The sequence below is a fragment of the Pseudopipra pipra genome, chromosome 4 (assembly GCF_036250125.1).
Source record: "Pseudopipra pipra isolate bDixPip1 chromosome 4, bDixPip1.hap1, whole genome shotgun sequence".
In the NCBI taxonomy this organism is placed as follows: domain Eukaryota; kingdom Metazoa; phylum Chordata; class Aves; order Passeriformes; family Pipridae; genus Pseudopipra; species Pseudopipra pipra.
The window spans coordinates 31596789-31618256 of record NC_087552.1 but is presented as its reverse complement, the minus strand read 5'-3'; the positions used below and the strand labels follow the sequence as shown (position 1 = coordinate 31618256).

Sequence of the window (21468 nt, the reverse complement as noted above, 5' to 3'; positions counted from 1 at the left end):
GCACACAGGTCTTTATACAGTCCTCTCTGCAGTGGCACAAATTTCTCTGCATAAGAAAGCTGAGGTTAGTGAAACACAGCTTATTTCCTAACGTATGTTCAAGAGGAAAACAGATAACTTTGAACTTTCTGTTTTGAATAATTCACTATGACAGCAAAGATCTGAAGCCAAGCACAGGCACTTCAGATGATGAGAGGAAGGCTTGTAGTAAAGTATGTCAGCCTCTGGAAAAGCAGGCTCCTGCAACTGACTCTGCAATACCAAAGGATGATGAACATAACTGCTTGAGACAGAGTCTTCAGAAAATCTTCTACTGCAAGATACTACTCCTCTATATCAAGGCACTCCATGCTTTGTCTTCTCTCTGTTATGGGCAGTCAGCTATCTCTCCTTAGCCTAGGGAGGCACTAACATTTCAGTGGCACAGGGCTGGAACCGGTGGAATCCTCATTCCAGTGTTTCCCAAGCAGCCTTGTTAGGAGATGAAAGCGTGCATCTTACATGCCAGTCATTGCCCAGCCTTATCTCCTTCCTGTTCTGAGCTACTGGAGGGCACAAAGGCAGAAAAGAAAGATATTTTACTGCAACTGCTGTGGCAAGCTACTGGGGATTGGGAGAGGACAGCAGAGTTTTCAAAGGGGGAAGGCTAAACAGAGTTATTAGGAAGTAGGCCTGTGGAATAGCTCCTTTTATACCATTTTTGTATACAGATAATAACCAGATTTGTCTTAGTCCTATCTAACTCCTTCTGGTATTACTGAGCATAGCCTACACAAACCAATTAATTTAGCTTTCAACAAAGTAAGTATGCATTTTTTTGCTCAAGACAACCTAGCATACATAAAAAGTTTCATATTTTCAATCTTTTATTCTTGCACACTAGAGACCATATTGAATGTCATCAGAAAGAAGGGAAAAAATAATCTAAAAGCCCATTAGTATCACAGGAGATGTTAAAAATTACATCATGTAACTGCAATAAGATTCTGCTCTGTGAGTGCTGGGAATCTGAACAAACTTGTTGTACAGTGTATATTTTTGATGTGCACAGTAAGAGAAGGAATGGTTTTTGCTTTCTAAGTTTTACTAATGTGAATAATAACCTCCTTGCTTGCTTACCTATATTCCCCAGGTTCCTAAAACACAAAGAAAAAACACGTCACTGCCTCCAGCAGGAAGAGAGTAGATTCAGAGAGACAAAATAAAACTGCAGAAATATTACAGATTATTGGGAAGACTTTAAAGGTTGTGAGTGGCCATAACCTGTTGTGTACATACCATTTCTTTCCTGCCTACAACACTTCAAATACTTCTTGGACTCTTCCCTATGTGGTACTGAAAAAAAGGATAAAACTAAACAGCATGGAAAGACCTACACACATACTGCATGACAGGTGTCAAGGAGTTGTTTTGTTGTTTCCTAGCTTCCTTTATTTTTCCTCAGAGTGCCAAAAGATATTTAATCAAATCTTACATATTACGAGGATGTGATGCTCCATCTCATAATAGATACAGCTGAAAACCAAAAGGCTCTGTTGTAAAACTGCACTGAATTGTTAAGGCTATGTGCTTGCTGTAAAACAAATGTCAGTGTTTCTAATCCAAGTTCCCACATAACTGCAAGTTTTAAAATCAATCAGTCTGTTGGTTGAAGGCACACAGTGTTTGTAACCTTTAAAGAGGAATGAATAATTCAGTAGGAACTCTGGCAGATATGCCCACACACTGTTGGTAGTGAAGATGGTCTGATTTGTATTAATTTGCTTTACACAGCACCTGCCCCTAAAAGCTTGGCCAAGGCCACTTCCAAGACTTGCCTGTGCAGCAGAGCCCCTGTCACCACAGATTAGGTATTCACAAACCCAGGGGTAGGAGCACCTCAGAAACAGTTCTTTGCTGGTACAGCAGCCAAACCTTGAATAATAAGAGTAGAATCCAGGCCAGATCTCTGTTGTCAGGACATCAGACTCATGCTGGGGATTTTGCTAGCAACTGATGTCAGAGTTGTTCCCCCCCTGTCCAGTACAGGTAATCACTGCAATGTAATGCAATGTAGGCCTGGCCAAACTTCACAATGGCCACCACAAGCTTATAAAGAGTTCATGACAAGCATCAGAGGGATTTGAGCTAATAAACTGGAAAAGGAAATCCTATTTTCCCTTTACCAGGCATTTCTATTTCTACCAAAATATAAATTCTGTACATCTTGCTATTTCATACTAATTATTAATGGTTTTGTTCCAGAGTTCTGAAACACAGAATGAAGAATAACTGATTAAAGTGTGTCAGGGGGGCCTCTGCACTTCTGTACTACATGGAATGACTCCACATACACATCCCTTTCTTCTCCAATGCCCTTAGCCAGGCTGTAATTTGGCCAGGACACGACCTTGCCGGAAAGGTAGAGAAGGGATGGGGAAAGAGGAGGAAGCAGATGCTGCTTGCTACAGGGAGAAGGTTCCTCTGAACCATCCACCCAACGGGGCTAACTGCAGTTGGAAAAATCCATATTGTTTTCAAGGACATGTGTATCCCTATCTGTCCCCTTATGCATCTTTGTAAAAATGCAACAAGTATATACTTAGAGCCAGCCCTGTTCCTTTCAAAAAGAACAATCCAATATGGAGTTTCAGGCAGAAGCCTTCAGAGACAATTAAAGAAATGTGTCATGATCAGTGGCACAGAGTCTAGTTGGAGGATTATATCTAGCAGTGTCCTCCAGTATTAACTGATTCATCAGTTGACTTGGATGAAGCAGTAGAGGCTTCCTCAGCAAGTTTGCTGATGAAACAAAGCTAGAAGGAGTTGCTGATATCCTAGAGTGCTGTGCAGCCTTCCAGAAGGACCTCGACAGGCTTGAGGGATGGGGAGAGAGGAACCATCTGATCAACAAAGGCAAATGCAGGGTCCTGCACCTGGGGAGGAATAACCCCAGGCACCAGTACAGGTTGGGGGCTGACCTGATGGAAAGCAGCTCTGCAGGGGACTTGGGAATCCTGGCGAACAACAGGCTGTCCATGAGGTAGCAGTGTACCCTTGTGGCCAAGAAGGCCAATGGTATGCTGGACTGCATTAGAAAGAGCACTGTCACCACTGTGAGGTGATCTTGCCAGTCTGCTGAGCCCCGGTGAGGCCACATCTGCAGTGCCATGTCCAGTACTCCTCAGTACAAGAGAAACATGGAGCTCCTGGAGCAGGTCCAGTAGAGGGCTGCAAGATGATTAAGGGACTGGACCATCTTTCTTATGAGGAAAGGCTTAAAGAGTTGGTCCTGTTCAGCCTCAAGAAGAGACAACTGAGAGAGGACCTCATCAATGTCTATCAGTATCTGAAGGAAGGGTGTCAAGAGGATGGAGTCAGGCTCTTCTTGGTGGTGCCAAGCAACAGGACAAGAGGCAATGGGCAGAAACTGATGCACAGGAATGCCTTATGCACCTGAACATGAGGAAGAACTTCTTTACTGTGCAGGTGACCAAGCACTGCAACTGGTTGCCCAGAGAGGTTATGCAGTCTCCCTCACTAGAGATATTCAAGAGCCATCTGGACACAATCCTGTGCCATGTGCTCTAGGATTACTCTGCTTCATCAGGGAGGTTGGACCAGATGACCCACTGTGGTCCCTTCCAACCTTCCCCCTTTTGTAATTCTGCGAAACACCTGATCAAGAATCCCTTTGCTCCCCCTAAGCCTACTTTCTAAACTGCACTAAAGCTATTATTACACAGGCCTTGTTTTTGAGTTTTTATGTGGAGTAGATTCACAGTAAGGCTCTTATTTGCCTTTAGCATTGATAACAGACCAGATGACGTTCACGCCTAGTAAGGAGGCTGACAGAAGGTACTGTTAAAGGCACTTCTTTTTTTTACACATTAAATGTACCAGCTAAACTTAGATGCTCAGTTACATGACTGAACAGACAAATAAACACAGTCTGAGGAAAAGGAAAATGGTACTTTCTAGCAAAGGGCCAACTCTCCATCTGGCTGTATCTGATGCTAATCCCAAATATAAATATATGAAGGGAAAAAAGCAGTTAAAGTGGGAAATAGCTCCACTACTGCTAAACAGTGTCAAAGAACCCAGTCATGAAAAGTGCCAGAAGAGAAAAAGTACCAAGGTACACAGCACAGCAGAGCTAGAACACAAAATGGAATCCTGGACAGAGCAGCTGATGCCAACCATGTCTCTTAACCCTCCTTTGGAGAACATGGGAGAGATTTACCAGGGAAGGTGGGAGTGGCTGACACTGTTAACATCCCTCACCTCTGCTCAGCATGGGTCTAAGGCACAAAAGCAGAGTAATGAAGAAGAGACTTCCTTCTCACTTTAGTGCTTCCTACCACTTGTAGAGGTAGCAAAAAAACACTGAGCAACAATTATTTTCTAGATATCATAAGAACATGCTTGTTTTCATTTGTATAGAATAAGGATATGCTGCACAGATATTGCATGGACACACCCTTAGAGATAGCATCTGTTTTAAAAAAAATAGGTCAAGGATATAAATTATTGAGACAGAAAAAGAGGATGCAAGAAATGCTCTGTTGTCGTAAATAATGAGTTACACAAATCTATGAATGTGAAGTCAATAACGTGACCTTAAAACGTCTGAAGAGAAGCACATGCCACTTTAAAAGCCATGAATAGCACAGAATTGGCAGAAGATACAATGCACACTTCCCCATGAAGGAAATGTACTAATGCTGTGTTAATGCTATCTCTTGCTAATACTAGCAGGACAACAGTCTCCTACTACGAGCTGATCAATTTACTTGCCCATATATCAGTGCACATACCATAGCATACTCCATATACTTGGATGACCAGAGAAATATTACAGGGTGGTTCTCCAACACAGCTGTATGAGCTTCTGGCAGCCCCAATATAAGATTTATCTTGCCCAGTTTAGAATACAGATCCAGATTTGGGCAGGACCATCAGAGGAATTCAACAATGGGTTCAAAATAGAAATAGTTGTGTTGGAAAAGAGTGATAAACTTTACATTACCTCATCAACAAATGAACCAAACCTTAACTTTTCAAAGTGAGCTGAACCAAACGAACTCTTAAATCCATGAAGGAAATCCTTGTGAAAATGTCAGAAGTCTTACCTGTCTCAATAATTTTGCATATTGTGGAAGAGTATAAAACACTAGAGAATTACAGCTGCAATGGCTTGAGACCTTTCAGATGATGCATACATAAGCCCACAGAAGCCCAGAGGAACATCTCTATCTATGTAGCGTCATTGTGTGAAATGAGTGGCTGAAAGCTGAACATGTAATAGGATGAAATATTACTCTCAGCTCAGATTTTCTAAAAAAATAGCAATCCATATATCCAAAATGTCGGCACTCTGAGAGGTTTAATCAGGAAAAACTCTGAGACATGCATAGCTCTTGTTCTAATTATTTCATCTTCCTTTTTCGACTGGTGAAGAAAGGGAGGAGGTACAACTCAAAAATAAAGCACATGGTCATGACTGCATCCCAAGAGAAAAAAAAGGGCACTGCACTTTTTGGAAAATGTTGAAGACTTCTAGAGTTTGTAGTATATTGGAGAAAATAGCTAAAAAATAAATCTAACAAACAACACCACTACCAACAAAAGCCAAACCAGAACCATATCGCTATTTAGCCAGAAACTGCACACTAGAAGCAAGGGATACAGAAGCAGAAATTACAAGCTGAAATTACTTTAATCCATACCAAAAGCTTTGTAATAAGAATATTACCAGTTTTTAAAATATCCCAAATCAAATGTATGCATTGCTAAATCCAAATCCCAATTAAATATTTGCTGCAAACATAATTCCAGAAGTGTGGGCTTTCAAAATTTACAAAAGTCAAGAGGTCTAAAGATATCATCAGGTTGCTCTACTTACACCTTTAACTTTACAATAATTTAACTTTTTCATCCAGTTTCCCTAAACTATTTTTAAGTACGTCACAGGCAGCAAAATCACCCACCTACTCTGAAGATCAAATCATCTTCAATGGGATTCTCTTTTCTTTTGCCAGTGCTGTACATGCTTGCAGGTCTTTTCACAGCTTTCTGCTTCACATGGCCACTGCCAGGAGATTTAACACGCCTCTTAACCCCTTCAGTGGTAGGGGACACATCTGCTGATCTGACCACTTTAAGTTTGAACGGGCTGCCCTTGATATGTTGATCATAAAGTCTCAGAGACAAAGTGAAGTCCCCTTCTTTCTGAACAGTATACAAAAATTCATAAGTGCCATTTTTGTTGTCAAGTATTTCTCCATCTGCTACACTCCCATCAGGCGTGCTCAGTTCAGCAGTGAGGTAAGCATTCCCGGATTTACAGAGTTCCCCATCTTTGTCCTTGGTTGTGATGGTGACGGACATGGGCTGTCCAATCACCGTCTGCCTCAGTCCCTCGCCTGTGGCCACTGTTTCAGAGGCAACAGCATTGGTGGTTAAAATAGTACCCAGATTGTGAATGGACTTCTTCAGGCCTTCTGTTTCCACTATGAAGTCCAACTGATCATTTTCACGGGGCTGCAGTGGGAAGTCCCGCTCAGCCAGTTCATTCAGCTTGTCACTCATTTGCTTCTTCACCAGCAGCACTTCGGTTTCAGTGCCATGGTTGAGGGCTTGGGCTGTGAAGTTGCTGCAACTTTTAATGCTTTCTTGCCCTTCAAGTAAGGTATCCAGCTGTGTCTGGAGGACCTGTGTGCATTACCAAACACCAGATTAGCATCATGTTACAAGAACTGTCCTATGAAAATGTAGCATACTTTATATCTGAAGGCCTTTGTAGAACCCAAATTTATAGTGCATTAATTTAGAGTTTAATTTGAACTTCTTAGAAAAAGTACCCAGTAATCCCCAACACATTTTTAGAATATAATGCTGCAATACAAAAAATGTACCCTGGTTTGGGTCTTCAGGGCTTCACAGATCCACTGCCACAGTAGACCGAATTATTGCCCCACTTGTCTTGTCTCTTCTTTTTTTTTAAGAAAAAAACCCCAACAACAAATCTAAAAGCTTGAACCTGCTCCATCTAACTTTCAGCAGTCCCAGTTAATGAGATAGTTATAGACAATTGAGCTGTGTGCACAGAGGCAGAGATATTTTGGATTCATTAGGCCCATTAATAAGACAGGCTGAAAGAAACTTCTTGAAACCATTTCTTCAGAGCTGAAGGAAACTGTGAGTTACTCCTCTATGGAGATGGACAAGAAGGCACTCTCAAGACCTGTATGTACATCCATCCTGAGGAAAAGTGTGACTTGTGGACTAAATAAGTGAAGAAAGGAAAATTCTCCCCACCAGAAGCAGGGAAGTTGGTTCCCTAGTTCCAGCAGGCTGGAAAGTAAAACATACAGAATGGGTTGTGGATATTGGAAAGAGCTGGATTGAGAAGCCTGAAATTTTGGTGGGCAGCAAGTATATTTAAGACTATGAAGGAGTTTCTTTTATAGGGTTAATTTTGGCCCTCACTCTAAAATCCTTAAAACAGTATTGACCTCAAAATTGTTAGGTGTGGGCTGGGAACAAGGCTAACATTTTTTTTTTTAAACCATTCTTGCAATGATTTGGAAAAAGGATCCCTGAATTATAACAACCTAGCAGAAAAATTCCTGACAGTCAGGAAAACATTCCAGCTGCCCCCCACACTCTCCACTGATAAAATACTCAAACTAAAGTACCCAGTCACACACATGGTATGTTTTTCCAACAGAGAACTATGGCACAGACATTATTGTGGATTAGAGAGGGGTTTTTTTTGACCATCAATGTAAAGGAAATATTTTTGAAATATTTCAATTGATTTTAAAGTAAACTTAGAGACTGGGTGTATTTATTGTTATGAAATACTTTTCCCTTGCTGAGACACACTGTGTAATGATACTGCATGATAAGGGCACTTTTTCCTAAGTTTTACAAAGCTTTCAGCTTTTCATCCACTGGAGAAAATCCAAGATCATGTGTTATTGATATGGAAAAGTGATAACAACACAAAATGTTTTGCAATCAAAACAGAATGAACAAATGTCAAGACTACACTGAAATTTCAAGTTATCTGTTTTTCTAGGCATCCATAAACCTCTCAGGATTCAATACAAGGCATTTCTAATCTGCTTTGTCTTTATTCAAGGACATAAGTAGTTAAAGAGAGTGCATAGCTAATAATTTCCCAATATGACAAAACCCCATATGCTTGGGATAAGAAATCACAAACTTACGAGAAAGACAACTTGCAGCTATGTTTTAAACCAATATTTTCGCAAGATAGTTTTCTTTCATTACAAAGATTGAAAATATTAAATCTTAACATAAATACTATTTAAAATGTACTTTGAGTATTTTACACGAGGCCTCTTTCAGTCCATTGGAAACTGAACCGCCAACTTTCTTTTAGTAAAGTGCCAATCTTTCATTTTTCATTTTTGAAAAGTATGATCAAAATGATTGAAGATCTGGGTTTGAATTATATTGCGGGACTACTATTCATTCAAAAGTAAAATCCAGTTTCAACTGCTTTTTTTAAATATAAAGAGGGGAGATGCCTCTTTTACTGCTTATGTGCAACTTTGCAAAAATTTGATTCTCTAATGTTCAAAATAGTTACTAAACTATTTTAAATCCCTTTCAACAACAATAAGATAATTTAACATCATATTCTATCTAGTGTAAACTTTGTACACATCCAACGTGTATTTGTTTGCTAAGAAAGTACGTTTGTGTGATATCTTGAATACATTTAGATGAACCTGGGATCTGAGTCCAAATTATTGATGCTAAAACTTCTCAGCTGCTGCTTAGCTCTGGAGATGACTAACTTCTGTGCCCCAGTGGTCTTGGGCTCCCTCTGTTTCTAAAAGTACACATCTTGTGCGCATGTTAGAATTCCTCCATTTTCACAGGTTTAGCAGTTCAAGACCTTCCTAATGATCAAGCCTATTCCAGATCCAGGAATGCAACATTCCTCCACTTCAGACATCTGGAGATGGTCAAGCTGCTCAGCAATGGCAGAGAGTGACCAAAGATGCCAATACTATCAGGCACTCTTGAAACTCCAGTTGTTGATGTTATTTCCTTTTCAAGACTACTTTGAGGGAATAAATTTTTCTTTTATATTAAACAGACAACTGATGCCCAGGAAGACAAGGACTAAATAATTTCATTTTCCTGATTCAGACTTAATAACCCTCAACAAAAACCCTACCTACCAGGCTACAGGCTTCTTTTTGTAAAAATGTACAGGTTTCTGTTTTCCTCCTCTGCAGCTTAGTCTAGAATACAGGTGGTAAACCCCAAAATTCAATCATCCAGATAGGAAGTAAAAGTATGAATACAGCTCTGTAATCTATTGCTCTCAGCGTTCCCCTGAGAAAGTGAGATATCCCTCCAATCTTAATGTGTTCCAACTGATGACATCTAACATGCAATACGTTACCAAGTACTGGAAAGGAAAGCAGAGCTTTGAAGCATAACAGGAAGCCCTACTCAGTTATTCAGGACAAATTGTTTGGCCTGTATCTTCATGGAGGGGTTCATACGATTGTAGCCCAAGAATTCAGACTTTCCTTTGGTGTTCCCTTACTGTCATTTGCACATCAGCATGTTGGCTTTAAGTAGAGGCCTGCTTAGTGTGTTGGCCATTTTAGATCCTCCTCACACACCACTCACAAAGGGCTATCTGCCCAGGCAGGGTCTGTATTCCACTTATAAGGCTGAGCACCAACAAGCGAGGTTCTGCAGCACTTGATTTCCCGAAAAAGTTATTCTCTAGATCTCAGACACAATTTGTCAAAGTGGCATCCTGCATCATTTGTAAAAACTGGATGATTAAATTAACAGCTTTTCACTGAAACAAAACATGCATCTTACTTTGTGTTTAAGGCCATAATTCACTTCCAGTTCCATGAGCAGCACACTCTTACGCACATTTAAAGTCTTCTGGAGTTCATCAAAAGTGGAATGAATGTCATCTACAATGCTAGCCTTTTGGTTGGTTAACTGGTGTATGATTTCAGATATAAAATGAAGTGCTGAGTCGATCTCTGGAAGCCTGCGGGAGGAATTACATTACAAAGATTGCTGTTTCAAAAGTCATTAAACATTGGCCCTTGCCCTGGTATCTTTTAATGAAACTCTCCAATCAGCAGGCTGTCTTTAAACTCAGTCATTTCCCAGAAGTAAGTTCATTTCTTTTATAACCACATAGTGGGTGTGGTCTCATAAAATAATCCCTCCCTTATGCAAATCTATTAGACTTTAGGCACTACCAACAATGAAACCTTGGATCCTCCATCCTTTATGCTACATGATATCTACTCCAGAAGATATAACTAGATCTACCTCACTTTTTCATGGTTTTTTTAGCCTTTTTGGCACCATAGTGTTTGTACTAGTCTTTTTAGCACCCAGTATTATTTATTTAGCAATCATTAAATTCATAACTGGATCGTAGTTTTCTCCTTAACATTTTATGCCCCTTCTTTGGAGGACACTTGCATTTCTAACGGCCTCTGTTTTGCAAAAGACACATAGGAATCTTTTGCTCTTTTCTCTAACATCACACTCAATGGATTTTTTTTATGCTAGCCTCACTATGGCACCAGCACACTAAAACATCTACCCAAGTTAACACAGGAAGCCAGCAATAGAACTGAAAATGGAAAATAATCAGTGGAGTCTCCCTACCTTTTGTTGACAGCATCCAACTGGACTTGGAGGGAAGCCTTGTGTTGCTCTACCACATCCTTGAGTGGTACCGTGGGATGCTCTGCGTGTTCTCCCTCTGTGCACTCCCGGCACATAGCTGTCTCACAGGACTGGCAGTAAAACTCCATCACCTGGAAAAGTGCACAACTCTACGTTCAGACATGGCAGCAGTAACACAATTCAAAGCACATCTTACTGGGTCTTGAACTCATGTTATTATCCAACCTCTGAGACAAAGCTTCTCTTTTTTTAGGCACTAATACTTTACTGCCTAAAAGATGGTTGTTATTCTTACATATTTCATATTAAAATGCTGGTTTAAATGAATTTTATTCTATCAGAACAGCAGCCTGTGAACAATGCTGGACTTCAGTGCTGGTCCTAACATCATCTTTATACTGTGTAATAGTAAGTTTTGGTGTCTGTCTTAAGTACTCTGTGAAACAACTCAAAAAAGCAGGGCATTCAAGTACCCTCACTAACTTGATCCTTAGTCTTCCCAGAGGTTCTGCCAAAGGAAGTGTAAACTTAGGCTGTTTTTTGTAACAGAACCTCTGGTGGAACATAAACTTGATGGGACTCACCAAACAGCATGTTTATTTGCTAGAGGAAAGCACCCTAAATGAACTAATCTGCTGCAGGGGAAAATCTCCATATCCCTTACTAATCCCTTAAAACCATCAAAACTTCATATCTGAGATTATAATAGGAATGCTGATCTACACTTGAAAGAGGAGGAGATTGTTTGAACCTGTTATGTTCTCAGTAAGATGCTGTCTAGAGATAAAAATAGATCTTTACATGTAATAGATACCCCAAATTCTGAATATATTCATGAAGGGAAAGAAGGAGAGAAATGCTGTGCCCAAAATCATAAGTTAGTCAAAATAATGCACATATATGCAAATGCAGCATGAGACTTCCTTTTACAGCTAGGAAGTCCTTGGGCACAAAGCATTTTAGGCTTATTAAAAGGATACAAAGAAGCCTGTAGTATATGCTTCAAAGGAAGACCTTGGCAGCTCTTTTGCATTCAGAACACAGCATCAGAATCTTGAATAATTTGGCTGGTGCTCTTCTAGCACTCAGACATCTCACACAAGAGGGTTGTGCTGGAGATGTTGGTTGACAGTGAGATGGTTGTGTAGAATCAGCTGTTTACAGGTGAGCAGAGGAAACTGTAATAGTACCATGCAAAGTAGCTGGCTGCTCCAAGGCATCTTGAGAATTAAGGAGGGGGAAGCAAGAACCACGATTTGCACGTGGCTATTAGCATTAATAGGGATTTGCCTCTGATAAGCTCCTTTCAGTCTTATTCCCATTCTTCCCTCTTATCTCAATTCACAAGATATGGGATTCACATGCAATGAGGGTTTAGTCATTTGTTGGCCATTTGTGTAAGCCCCTTCAGAGAAAAGTTAAAAGTTGCTCCAAATAAACCGTGTAACATCAAATATATCAGCAAGGAGGGGAAAAAAGTAGACCTTTTAAACAATTACAATCCTCATCAACACTAGTCACTGTGAATTTAGCAGTTTCATGGTAATAGATCCCCTGAGGCCTGGTAGTTACTTTGGTAGGCACTATGATGTGATGCGTTCTTACAGTGCATAGAGGAAATTAGTTAAGCAGAGTTTAGGATTTAAATTCTTTTCAAAGGCTTCAAGAACTTGCAAGCAGAAACAACCAAAATGAAGAATATTTTATTAGGAAACTCTGAAGTCTTTTTATACAGACAAAAAAATTTCATTTATTTTGAATGAGTCTCCAACTGTGTTCATCTTTCTGCCTCCTCATAATATAATGCTTAGGCTCAGGATATTTTAACAAGCCCTTTATTTATTCAATATTTTTATCTTTGGATACAGTGATTAGAATAATTTAATATTTCTGTTTCCTACTGAACACCCTATAATAAACATCATTATATTTGCAGCCACATATATCACGAAGAAAGCATTTCATTAGCATATTGAAGTTTAGCCCAAACAACTTTCTTCCTCTTTATTCATGCACCAGAGAAACACATATGGTAATATAGTAACATGAATGGTAATAGCAAGCAGACCACAAAGACCTAATGTATATGTCTGCACAGAAATAGTTGTCAAATTCAAAATGTTTTGAGAGAGAGAGTTTTCATTTCCCACTAAATTTTTTTGATTGTGCCATAGCTGAAGGAGAAAGAAAACCTAATATTAATACAATTCAGGCTTCAAGTGTCTAGATAAGTTGATTTGCTAAGATTTTTTCTAGCATTTCTTAATCTGGTAAGACTGTCTAACTACAGACAGACATGTATTGCTGGTTTTTCATCTCTCCCCTCCATGCCCAACATGGGTATCACAGTTTGTGACATTCCCAGAAAACTTTTCATTATAACAGGTTTGCTTTACAAAATAACTCAAAAATGACATTTGGCTGAACCTCTCCTTTCCAAATTGAAGAGAGCTCTTGGTCAGGATATACTATGGCATCCAATACCAGCTTCAACTGTATTTTCACTGAATTTAATGAGAACATTTCCATCAGCTGTAAAGACATGTGACATAATACCCACTGGTTCTGAAATCCCATCCACTAACTCCCACCTTAAACCAGACCAGCATATTTCAGCACAGTGATGTAACTGGAGACCCATGCATATCTTCACTACAGTAATTAAACTGAATTTACAGAAACTTTTAAATTTGCATAATCAAGGATGCAAGTACTTCTGAATTAGATTACACGAAGTCAAGACACACTAATTCCAGCCCTTCAAAGTTCAGGTCTTGAGGAAAAGGCTCTCACCAATCACAAGCCCCACTTCTCTAAAATCACATTGCTCATCCTGTGCTTTCTATTTGTTTGAATTAAAAGAGCAGCCTAGAGAAAAAGGCTCTGTGCTTCCCACCTTCCTCATCTCACAGACACATGCTTAATTCCTCTGTCCCAGGGCTAGCATGTACCTTAGCTTTTAGAAGAATATAAGTTTGAATCACCTGAGGGTACATTTGAGATATCTGATAAAATTTAGAATGTGGGGGTTTGCTCTGCCTAGTCATAGCTTTTGCCTTACCCATACTGTAAACTTGAAAACTTTAAGCAAATTTTTAGAATATTTTTGTAAGACTGTCATGACTTAAACAATATGCTTACATAGAAGTGAACCACCCAAACCCCTTGTATGACTTTCCAATTCAGATATGATTGTATCGGTCACACTATTGCTTCCTACCTATATTAAACGTTCCCTGTGAGGTAGAACAAAATTTTGCCAGCAGTGAGCTCAGTTTATTAGTTCTAATGCTCATTAAGAGTCTAACCCTGATATTCTGCATTTTTTATTTAGCCTCAATGACACACTGAATATTGAAGAGTACAGAATAGAATTAGATTACAGTTTAATGGGATACACGAGTAAGTGACATGGTGGGAAGTACAGAGGTGAGGAGAAAAAACAAGGTTTTAAAAGGTATGGTATGAAGTCACTTCATCGGAATATCAAGGATAGGTGCTTTTTTATTTTTCCAAGAGAAGCATACAGGTAGTAAGCAACACCTGCACAAGTTCAGGAAGTGTTTTTTAAACAAAATCTTATGCCTGTCAAGTTACCAAGCTATAGTGTGATCTTTTGAGAAAAAGCTAGTCAGAGCTAAGGCATGCTCTCTTGCTACGAGCATTTAATTAATATTGTGTATCCTCTCTTCTTACACTCCATAGACAGAATATACATTGCCCCTGTAAAAGCATGGATCCTCAACTCTGGGCTGGTTTTCACTTCAAATTCAAATAAAACCCAAGCAGGGACTTTTCAGGATGGGTGACTGCAAAGAGTCCACACCACACATTACATACTATGAAGTAATGGAGCTAGAATTTCATAGCCTTCCCTGTCCTGGCTGCTGTAGCTGCCCCTAAATGATCATGGATCAATGTTAGGATCCAGGATGCTTATACACAACAAAAGCTGCTCATGTTTAGCAGCTGAGAATAAAGCCAATCTTATTTTAATGTGTAGGTAGAAGGTAAAAATCTTCTGGTAGGTTCAAAAGTTCCACATGTGCCCTATTACCCCGACTTACAAGAACATACATTTGTGCTCTGTGTTGGGTCAATATGAGGAAGCATTTGTTTATACTTCAAGCACAGGAAACCATCTCTCATGTTAAGATACTGCAAGCTAAGTTTCATTTTTCATAAGAACACACAGAACAAAGATTCCACAATGGAGGATGAGAGGATGTGCACAGAAGGAATAGAATACACACACATATGGAAAATATGGGTGACGAGAATAAGAGACCAACTGAAAGGGAAAATATCTAACCTACATGGCCTGAGGAAGGCTAAATTACAAGCAGACCTGTAAGTTAATAAGAAAGTATCTGTGCATCAGTTTCTATGTGATTTTAATCAAAGAGGTTTAAATCCAGTATGGCTCAAATGACTGAAAAAACTTGTTTAAACAGAAACTTATTTCCAAGCTAATACGAAGAAAATCAGGTAATATTTAAAAGAAATATACTTCATGCAAATGGTAAAAATACAATGGGTCTGACCCTACCCCAAGCAATATGTAAAAATTAATGGAGGGAGGATTCAATGCATAATGACTGCTGGTTCTGCGAAGGCATTCTCCAGCTACCAGCTCAATCCTCTTTCACTTCCTAAATCCCCCTGAAAAGCTACTAGCAGCCAGGCATTTAGAATCACAGAATCATAGAATACTGTAAGTTGGAAGGGACCAACAAGGATCATTGAAGTCCAACTCCTGGGCCTGCACAGGACAGCCCCAGGAATCACACCACATGCCTGACAGCATTGTTCAAACGCTTCTTGAATTCTGTCAGTCTTGGTGCTGTGACCGCTTCCCCAGGGAACTTGTTCCAGTGCCCAACCACCCTCAGTGTGAAGAACCATTTCCTAATGGCTAACTTACTTGCCATGCAGTGCCCTCATGTTCTGTACCTATGAAGCCATCAAAATCTGTTCCTCAGTGATGCCTAAGGTGCCCAGCACCTTGGCCTGTGCACCCTGCCCTTCAGCCAGACCCACCTGGCCAGCCTCAAGCAAGAGGCTCTAAGCTCTCCCCAAAGCTTACCTCAGCTCCTCCCATCACAAGGACTAATGTGTGCCATTTAGCTTTTAATTTCCTAGTTCCACAAAACTTTAAATTGGAGTAATCCTCAGCCTATCCCCAACTCCTATCTCCCAGATACTTACTGAAGCGAGATATTCCCATCACACATTATTAGCATCCTAAAAGGCATGCTGTGTTTCAAGGCAAGCCAAGTCAGTTTGGTTTAGAGGACTTACAAATCCCCCTTTCCCTAAGAAAGGAGTTCTCCAGAGGTATAAGGTGGCATATTTTTAATTGTAGGCAAACCATTTCTTTCTAAGTGCACCTTAAGAATAATCAGCTGATAATTTAAAATGCAAAACAAGCAACACCTTCATTTTGATTTTTCTTCTGCATTTCACAATCAGATGGCTCCTATCACAGTGGCTATGTCAAAAAAGAACTATGATTCACTTTAAAGAGAGGAAATAGAATGCAAATAAAAACTAGGCATTTATTAATCAGTAACCACTATACAAACACAGGTATAGTACACATTAAAAAAGTTACACCAGTTATTCATTAATCAGAGTATACAGCAAATCAGTTCTACAAGTCCACCTAATTCCCACAGGTCAGCAAAGGAGTGGAAACTGAGCTATTCCTCTGTTACAGTAATCGTTACCTATCAGCCAAATTATTCCTATACAATATACACACACTGAGTATCAAATAAAACAGTCCCAAGAAAGTTGTCTTAAACTACTGGTACGTATTTCTTAACTTGCATAGAAGCACAGCAGTCAGTATGCAACACAGCATTGCTGAGCTTTGTAATGTGGTTTACTTACATGTTTGCATAAGCCTAGCTATAAATCAGGAGCTCATATGCCTATCATGAAGTCACACAGGTTAACACTGAAAATTGTGAAGTAAGCAGAGTTAGAGCTGTTCTGGCATCAATCTGTGAACACTTACTCAGTTGGGGGTACTTGGCAACGAATTCACTGATATGATTTGAGGATGTATGTGGGAACACGTTTGGTTAAAAGAGTAGGTGAAGGGAAAAAAGGCAGCCTCAAAAGACTAATACGCGAGATGCACAAAACACTGCAGATAAATAGAAGCTCTCCATTACTAGCCTGTGCTGACCCAAAGCATCCTCAGCTAGAGATCACTCTTATTTGGTTCCATGTTAATATGTTCACAAACCTTTTGGTACTGCCTAAATGTGCAGGTGAGTTAAGCTTATAAGTTCCCTGTCACATATTGTCTAAACAAACACACAGGTCCCCACAGCAATATTTGATGCTACAAGCAAGAGAGCTAGGGAAACCCAACCCAAAGAGGTAAAGGCACAAGGTTCAGTGCTTGCAGGACAACAGTTGTTACCAAATGTGCTAAAAGACAGTATCATCCCAGATGACTGGTAGGATGAAATAATACCCTGACTACTCTAAGAACGTTCCACTAAGAACATCTGTGTTAATTTGAAAAATCACTTATCTTTTGTTGACATATCATAAAATCAAAGAATTAGTGTGATTCCACTTCCTCTGCTATCTTTTTAGAACAAAATATCCATGAAACCCAGACAAATCAGCACACACCAATACCTGTACATATCACAGGAGGTCGTCTCACTTACATTTCCATCATGATTGGGGCAGGAGAGTGGTTTGCCTGCAGCAACAGCAGTGACAGTCTCCAAGATGGAGGACTCCTCAATGCTGTTGTCTGGTGTTCGTTGCAGGACATCCATCAGGTTGGTAATAAAGAAGTTGTTCTGGAGTGCAGAAACCCCTTTCTCTGGCAGAATGGAGGTCTGGCGGCACACAGGGCAAGAAAGGGTTAAGCTATGGGCTGGAATGTAATTCTGTAAACACCTATGGGAAAGGGAGGTGGAAGGGGAGAGAAAGAAAAAGTATCATCAGAGAGGAAAAAGAATACTTCCTTCAGTTAAAGAACTAGTTTAAAATAGTGCTACTCCTAATTATAAAAGGAAAGGTACATCTACAGGCTTCAGAAGTAAAAGTGGTTATGGGGAATATTGTTTTTCCTCTAAACCTTTTTGCCTCTGCCACATGAAAAAAAGTTCAATAAGCTGATATTATTCCAAGAGTTATATGCCTTTTTTAGAGATTTTTGTGCAGTTGATTCATGCTGCCAGACATCTACAGCATCCTGCTCACAGGATAGTAAAAATTATGAACTATAAGATAAAGTTTGACAGACATGAAGTTGCATCAAATATTTGAGCCTGTGTCTTTGACTAACCAGTGTTTGATCCTTGTCTTTTCGACAGAATCTCCTTTATTAACTTGTATTTGTGGGTTTAGTATTTCAGAGGTAAAACATGGTCCCAATGAAACCAAGGGACATTTTTTCATTTATTTCAATTAGGAAAGTTATTTGTCAGCTAGCCAGAACCAACACAGCTTTCTTTACTACATAGGGAAGTACATCCTAGGTTATCACTGTTTATGTTACGAGGAGTTTTGGAGGAGATTTTTGTTTGTGTTCAATTGGAAGGAGGTGGGACTGGTGTCGGGATTTTTTTGAAAAAATAAATTTCACAGAATATAAATCTGACACAAAAGTTCTGTGATCAACAATATGCAGCAGATTGGCCTAGGTGACAGTTAATGCCACTTTTTGGGCCTTGAAAATGAACTTAACACCTGCTGGGCGTGCAACATATAGTTGCAATATACTCTATTTGGTATAGTCCTATAAGCAGAGGAAGCTCTGCAGAATGCAGTTCTCAAGGGAAGCAGTGCTACACAAAATTTCTCATGAGATGCCAACTGAGAGAGTGTGACCTCACACAGCTCCACAGCTCTTATCCATTTCCAAGGACTTCAGTTGCACTACTCTTCATCTTCCTTGGCAGCTCTCCTCCTGACCCCCTGGTAAAGGCTCTGTGAAAGGAGAGCTTAGGCTTTGCACCTCAGCAGTACCCTGGAAGAGTTCTTCCAGCCTCTCTCCATAACCAGATCAACATAAGAGGATTACGGTGAAAACCAGAAGCTGACCTTAGGTTTCACACATGAACTGAAGTCATGAAACTTAACACATGATGGTGAAAATCTTGTCTCCAATAACTTCAGCAAGGGTTTCACTGCTGCCTTCTGTAATGCCAGGATATCCTACTCTTCCATAAAAGACCAGTTCATCTGACACACTCAGATATCCACAGTTTTTCTTGCACCCTGTGCAAAGTTAGATATTCACACCACAATTCTAACTAAGAGGTGAAAATCTCCTAAATTAAATAAGTGTTCACACCACATACCATTTATTAAAATTCTCCTGCCATTCAATATATAATCCACAGAGTTGCATCTCATCATCAGATAAAGAACTCTAACCACTAATTCTTCAGGATAACTTTTCTGCAGATGCTGTATTTTCCCCACCATTTGATGGATAATACAACACTGAAGCATCATTATGCATATTCAGTTCATTCAGCTGAACACAGTAAAAGGCAGGTTGCTGTTTTATCACATCTCTTTTCATAGAGTTTTTCCACTTCAGTCAACCAAGCTGCAGAATAATGAAGACATTTAATCATAGGTTATTAATAATGTATATATCATGTCTAAGGCTCGGACATTAAAGGATCGGATAATTATTTCTTGGCTTAGTAAATCAACAAAGAACGTTCTTTATTGTTTCCAATTATAAGCTAATCGGGATAAATATGAGACCATTAACTTGAGGTCCAAATTCTGGCTGTCATCACCTTTCACATTGTTGTAACTGTATTCATTAGTTTAATTGGATTTACTTTTTGTTTACTCTTGCATAAAAGGATTGTATTCCAAATATTTCACTGGTGTCTCTTCTTCCTGCCTGAGACAAATTTCTCTTCCTACAGCCCTGCCTCTCCAGCCTTCCCAGACTTTATCATGCCTTAACATGTCCTTTACAAGTAAAGAGAAAAGTCTCCCTCCACTAAAGGATGCCTTGTTCCATGCTTGCCACTCAACACGAATACCAAGACACCACATGAGGAAAGGACTTACCTCTCACAGAAAGTATGCAGGCAGGGAAGTACTTTGGGGTTCTTGTAGCGGTCCAGGCATATGCTGCAAATCAGAAACTGCTTGTCAATCTGACGGACCACAGGACTTGGGATGTTGGAGCCTTCACTGGCCATCCTAGACCACTGACATATGGGTCCTGTTCCCTTCTACCCTGCACACTGCTGGATCGGGGTGGGGAAAAGAAGAGAAGAAGAAAAATGGCTTATAAATTCCATGAAATAAAAAAATCAGTTACTGATTCACTTATGTTTCATCCTTATGCAGGAATTCATATTTCCATATAAAACCAAAACAGTGAAGAATTAAACTTCTAAAATGGTTTATCACTAATAAGAGCCTGGGAAACAGTCCACCAAGTCTACACCACCTCAGTGTGAGAAGAAATAGTGAAAGGCATGCTCTTTCTGGACTGAAAGAGTTACAAGGATGTCTGGTTTTAAAGAAATCCCACGATAAAAATGTTCTTGGACCAGTAGGCTCAGTCAGTGCTAACAAACATTGGATTTCTTACATCTACAGTACTGTTGGAAAAATGCTTAAACTGGAACTGCACCAGCCAGTCAAACGGCTGCATCACAGTTTGAAAATGGTTCACCTAACAATTTTTTTTCACTTATCAGTGCTGCTATTGCCAAAAATATGGTAGATTTGGACTCCAAGAAGCCCCCAAAAAGGAAGCTCCAGAACCAGCCAGCCCCTGGGAAGGGAATGCTCAAATTCTGCATCAGCAACAAAGGTGAGATAGGTGAAATGAAAATCTTCATGATAAAAGAAACAAAACAGAGGCAACTCATAGCTGCTGAGATTCAGCAAAGTTAGGGGGAACGATACATGAAGCACATCCAAATTATACATGCAAGAAAAATGGCATTATAGGCAGAAGTTGTAGTAAGAATCACGTTTCTAGGACTAAAGACTCTTCATAACCTGGCATAAAAAGCATGAAATAAAAGGGTAAGAAAGAAGTCTAGTGACTGACAGAATTAAAACTGCAGGCTTGGAACACCTTCTGTCCTGGCACAAGGCACCAGAGAGAAAAACTTAATTTCTTTTCAGCTGGAGGTACAGATTATAGCCAACAGAATTAATACGTGGAAAGAGAAGACAGGAGGAAAAGGAAGGAAACACCCTTAGAGAACTGCCTGCTAAAATAATTTAGGAAAACCTGGCATGCAGAGGCCCTGGCAGGGTGGCCCAGCTAGAACTCCTCTCCATCAGCGTTTCCAGCAGCCTGGAGTGCTGGGAGGCACAGGCTCGCTCCCCAGGGAGCTGATCACAGCGACTCTGTCACAGCACCGAGTTCTGACAGTCCTCCCGCATCCCCAGCTGACAGGGGCTCCTCTTCTCTGTGAGCAGCAAGCCCAGCTGGACTGCTTCACTTCAGGTACACTCCTGAGGGTCTGACTTTTTCCCTAAACAGTTTCTACCATTTTTAGCCACCCATTTCAGGCAATTTGAGATCTAGCTTGAGGGCAGTTCCGGCTTTCCAAGACAGAAATAATAAGCCCTCTGCCTCTGTGCTGATCACACTCAAAGGTCACTCAATTCCACAATTATTTGCATGACCTGGGTAGCATTTTATCATCAGTTTTACATCAGATCTTCTTCCTATGCTTGAATGCATGGCACACTAATCTGTCAGACCTGAGCCATGCTGAGCTGTGTATTTAG

General features: G+C 40.0%; 1 protein-coding gene across 17 annotated transcripts in view; it reads right to left on the bottom strand.

Annotated features, from left to right (window-relative positions):
• TRIM2 (tripartite motif containing 2) overlaps positions 1-21468 on the bottom strand; it is a 91313-nt gene that overhangs the window by 20941 nt on the left and 48904 nt on the right. For 9 of the 17 annotated variants that reach the window (XM_064652251.1, XM_064652265.1, XM_064652252.1 and 6 more), the window contains 5 exons: positions 19777-19958; positions 17394-17631; positions 10681-10832; positions 9865-10045; positions 5970-6693 (listed from right to left, as the gene is read on the bottom strand). In XM_064652251.1, the coding sequence (XP_064508321.1) occupies positions 5970-6693; positions 9865-10045; positions 10681-10832; positions 17394-17631; positions 19777-19910 (1429 nt within the window). In that variant the 5' untranslated portion in view covers positions 19911-19958. Of the gene's footprint in view, positions 1-5969; positions 6694-9864; positions 10046-10680; positions 10833-17393; positions 17632-19040; positions 19295-19776; positions 19959-21468 lie in introns of those variants that run through there. The other 8 variants (XM_064652253.1, XM_064652255.1, XM_064652261.1 and 5 more) reach the window with 2 other exon arrangements.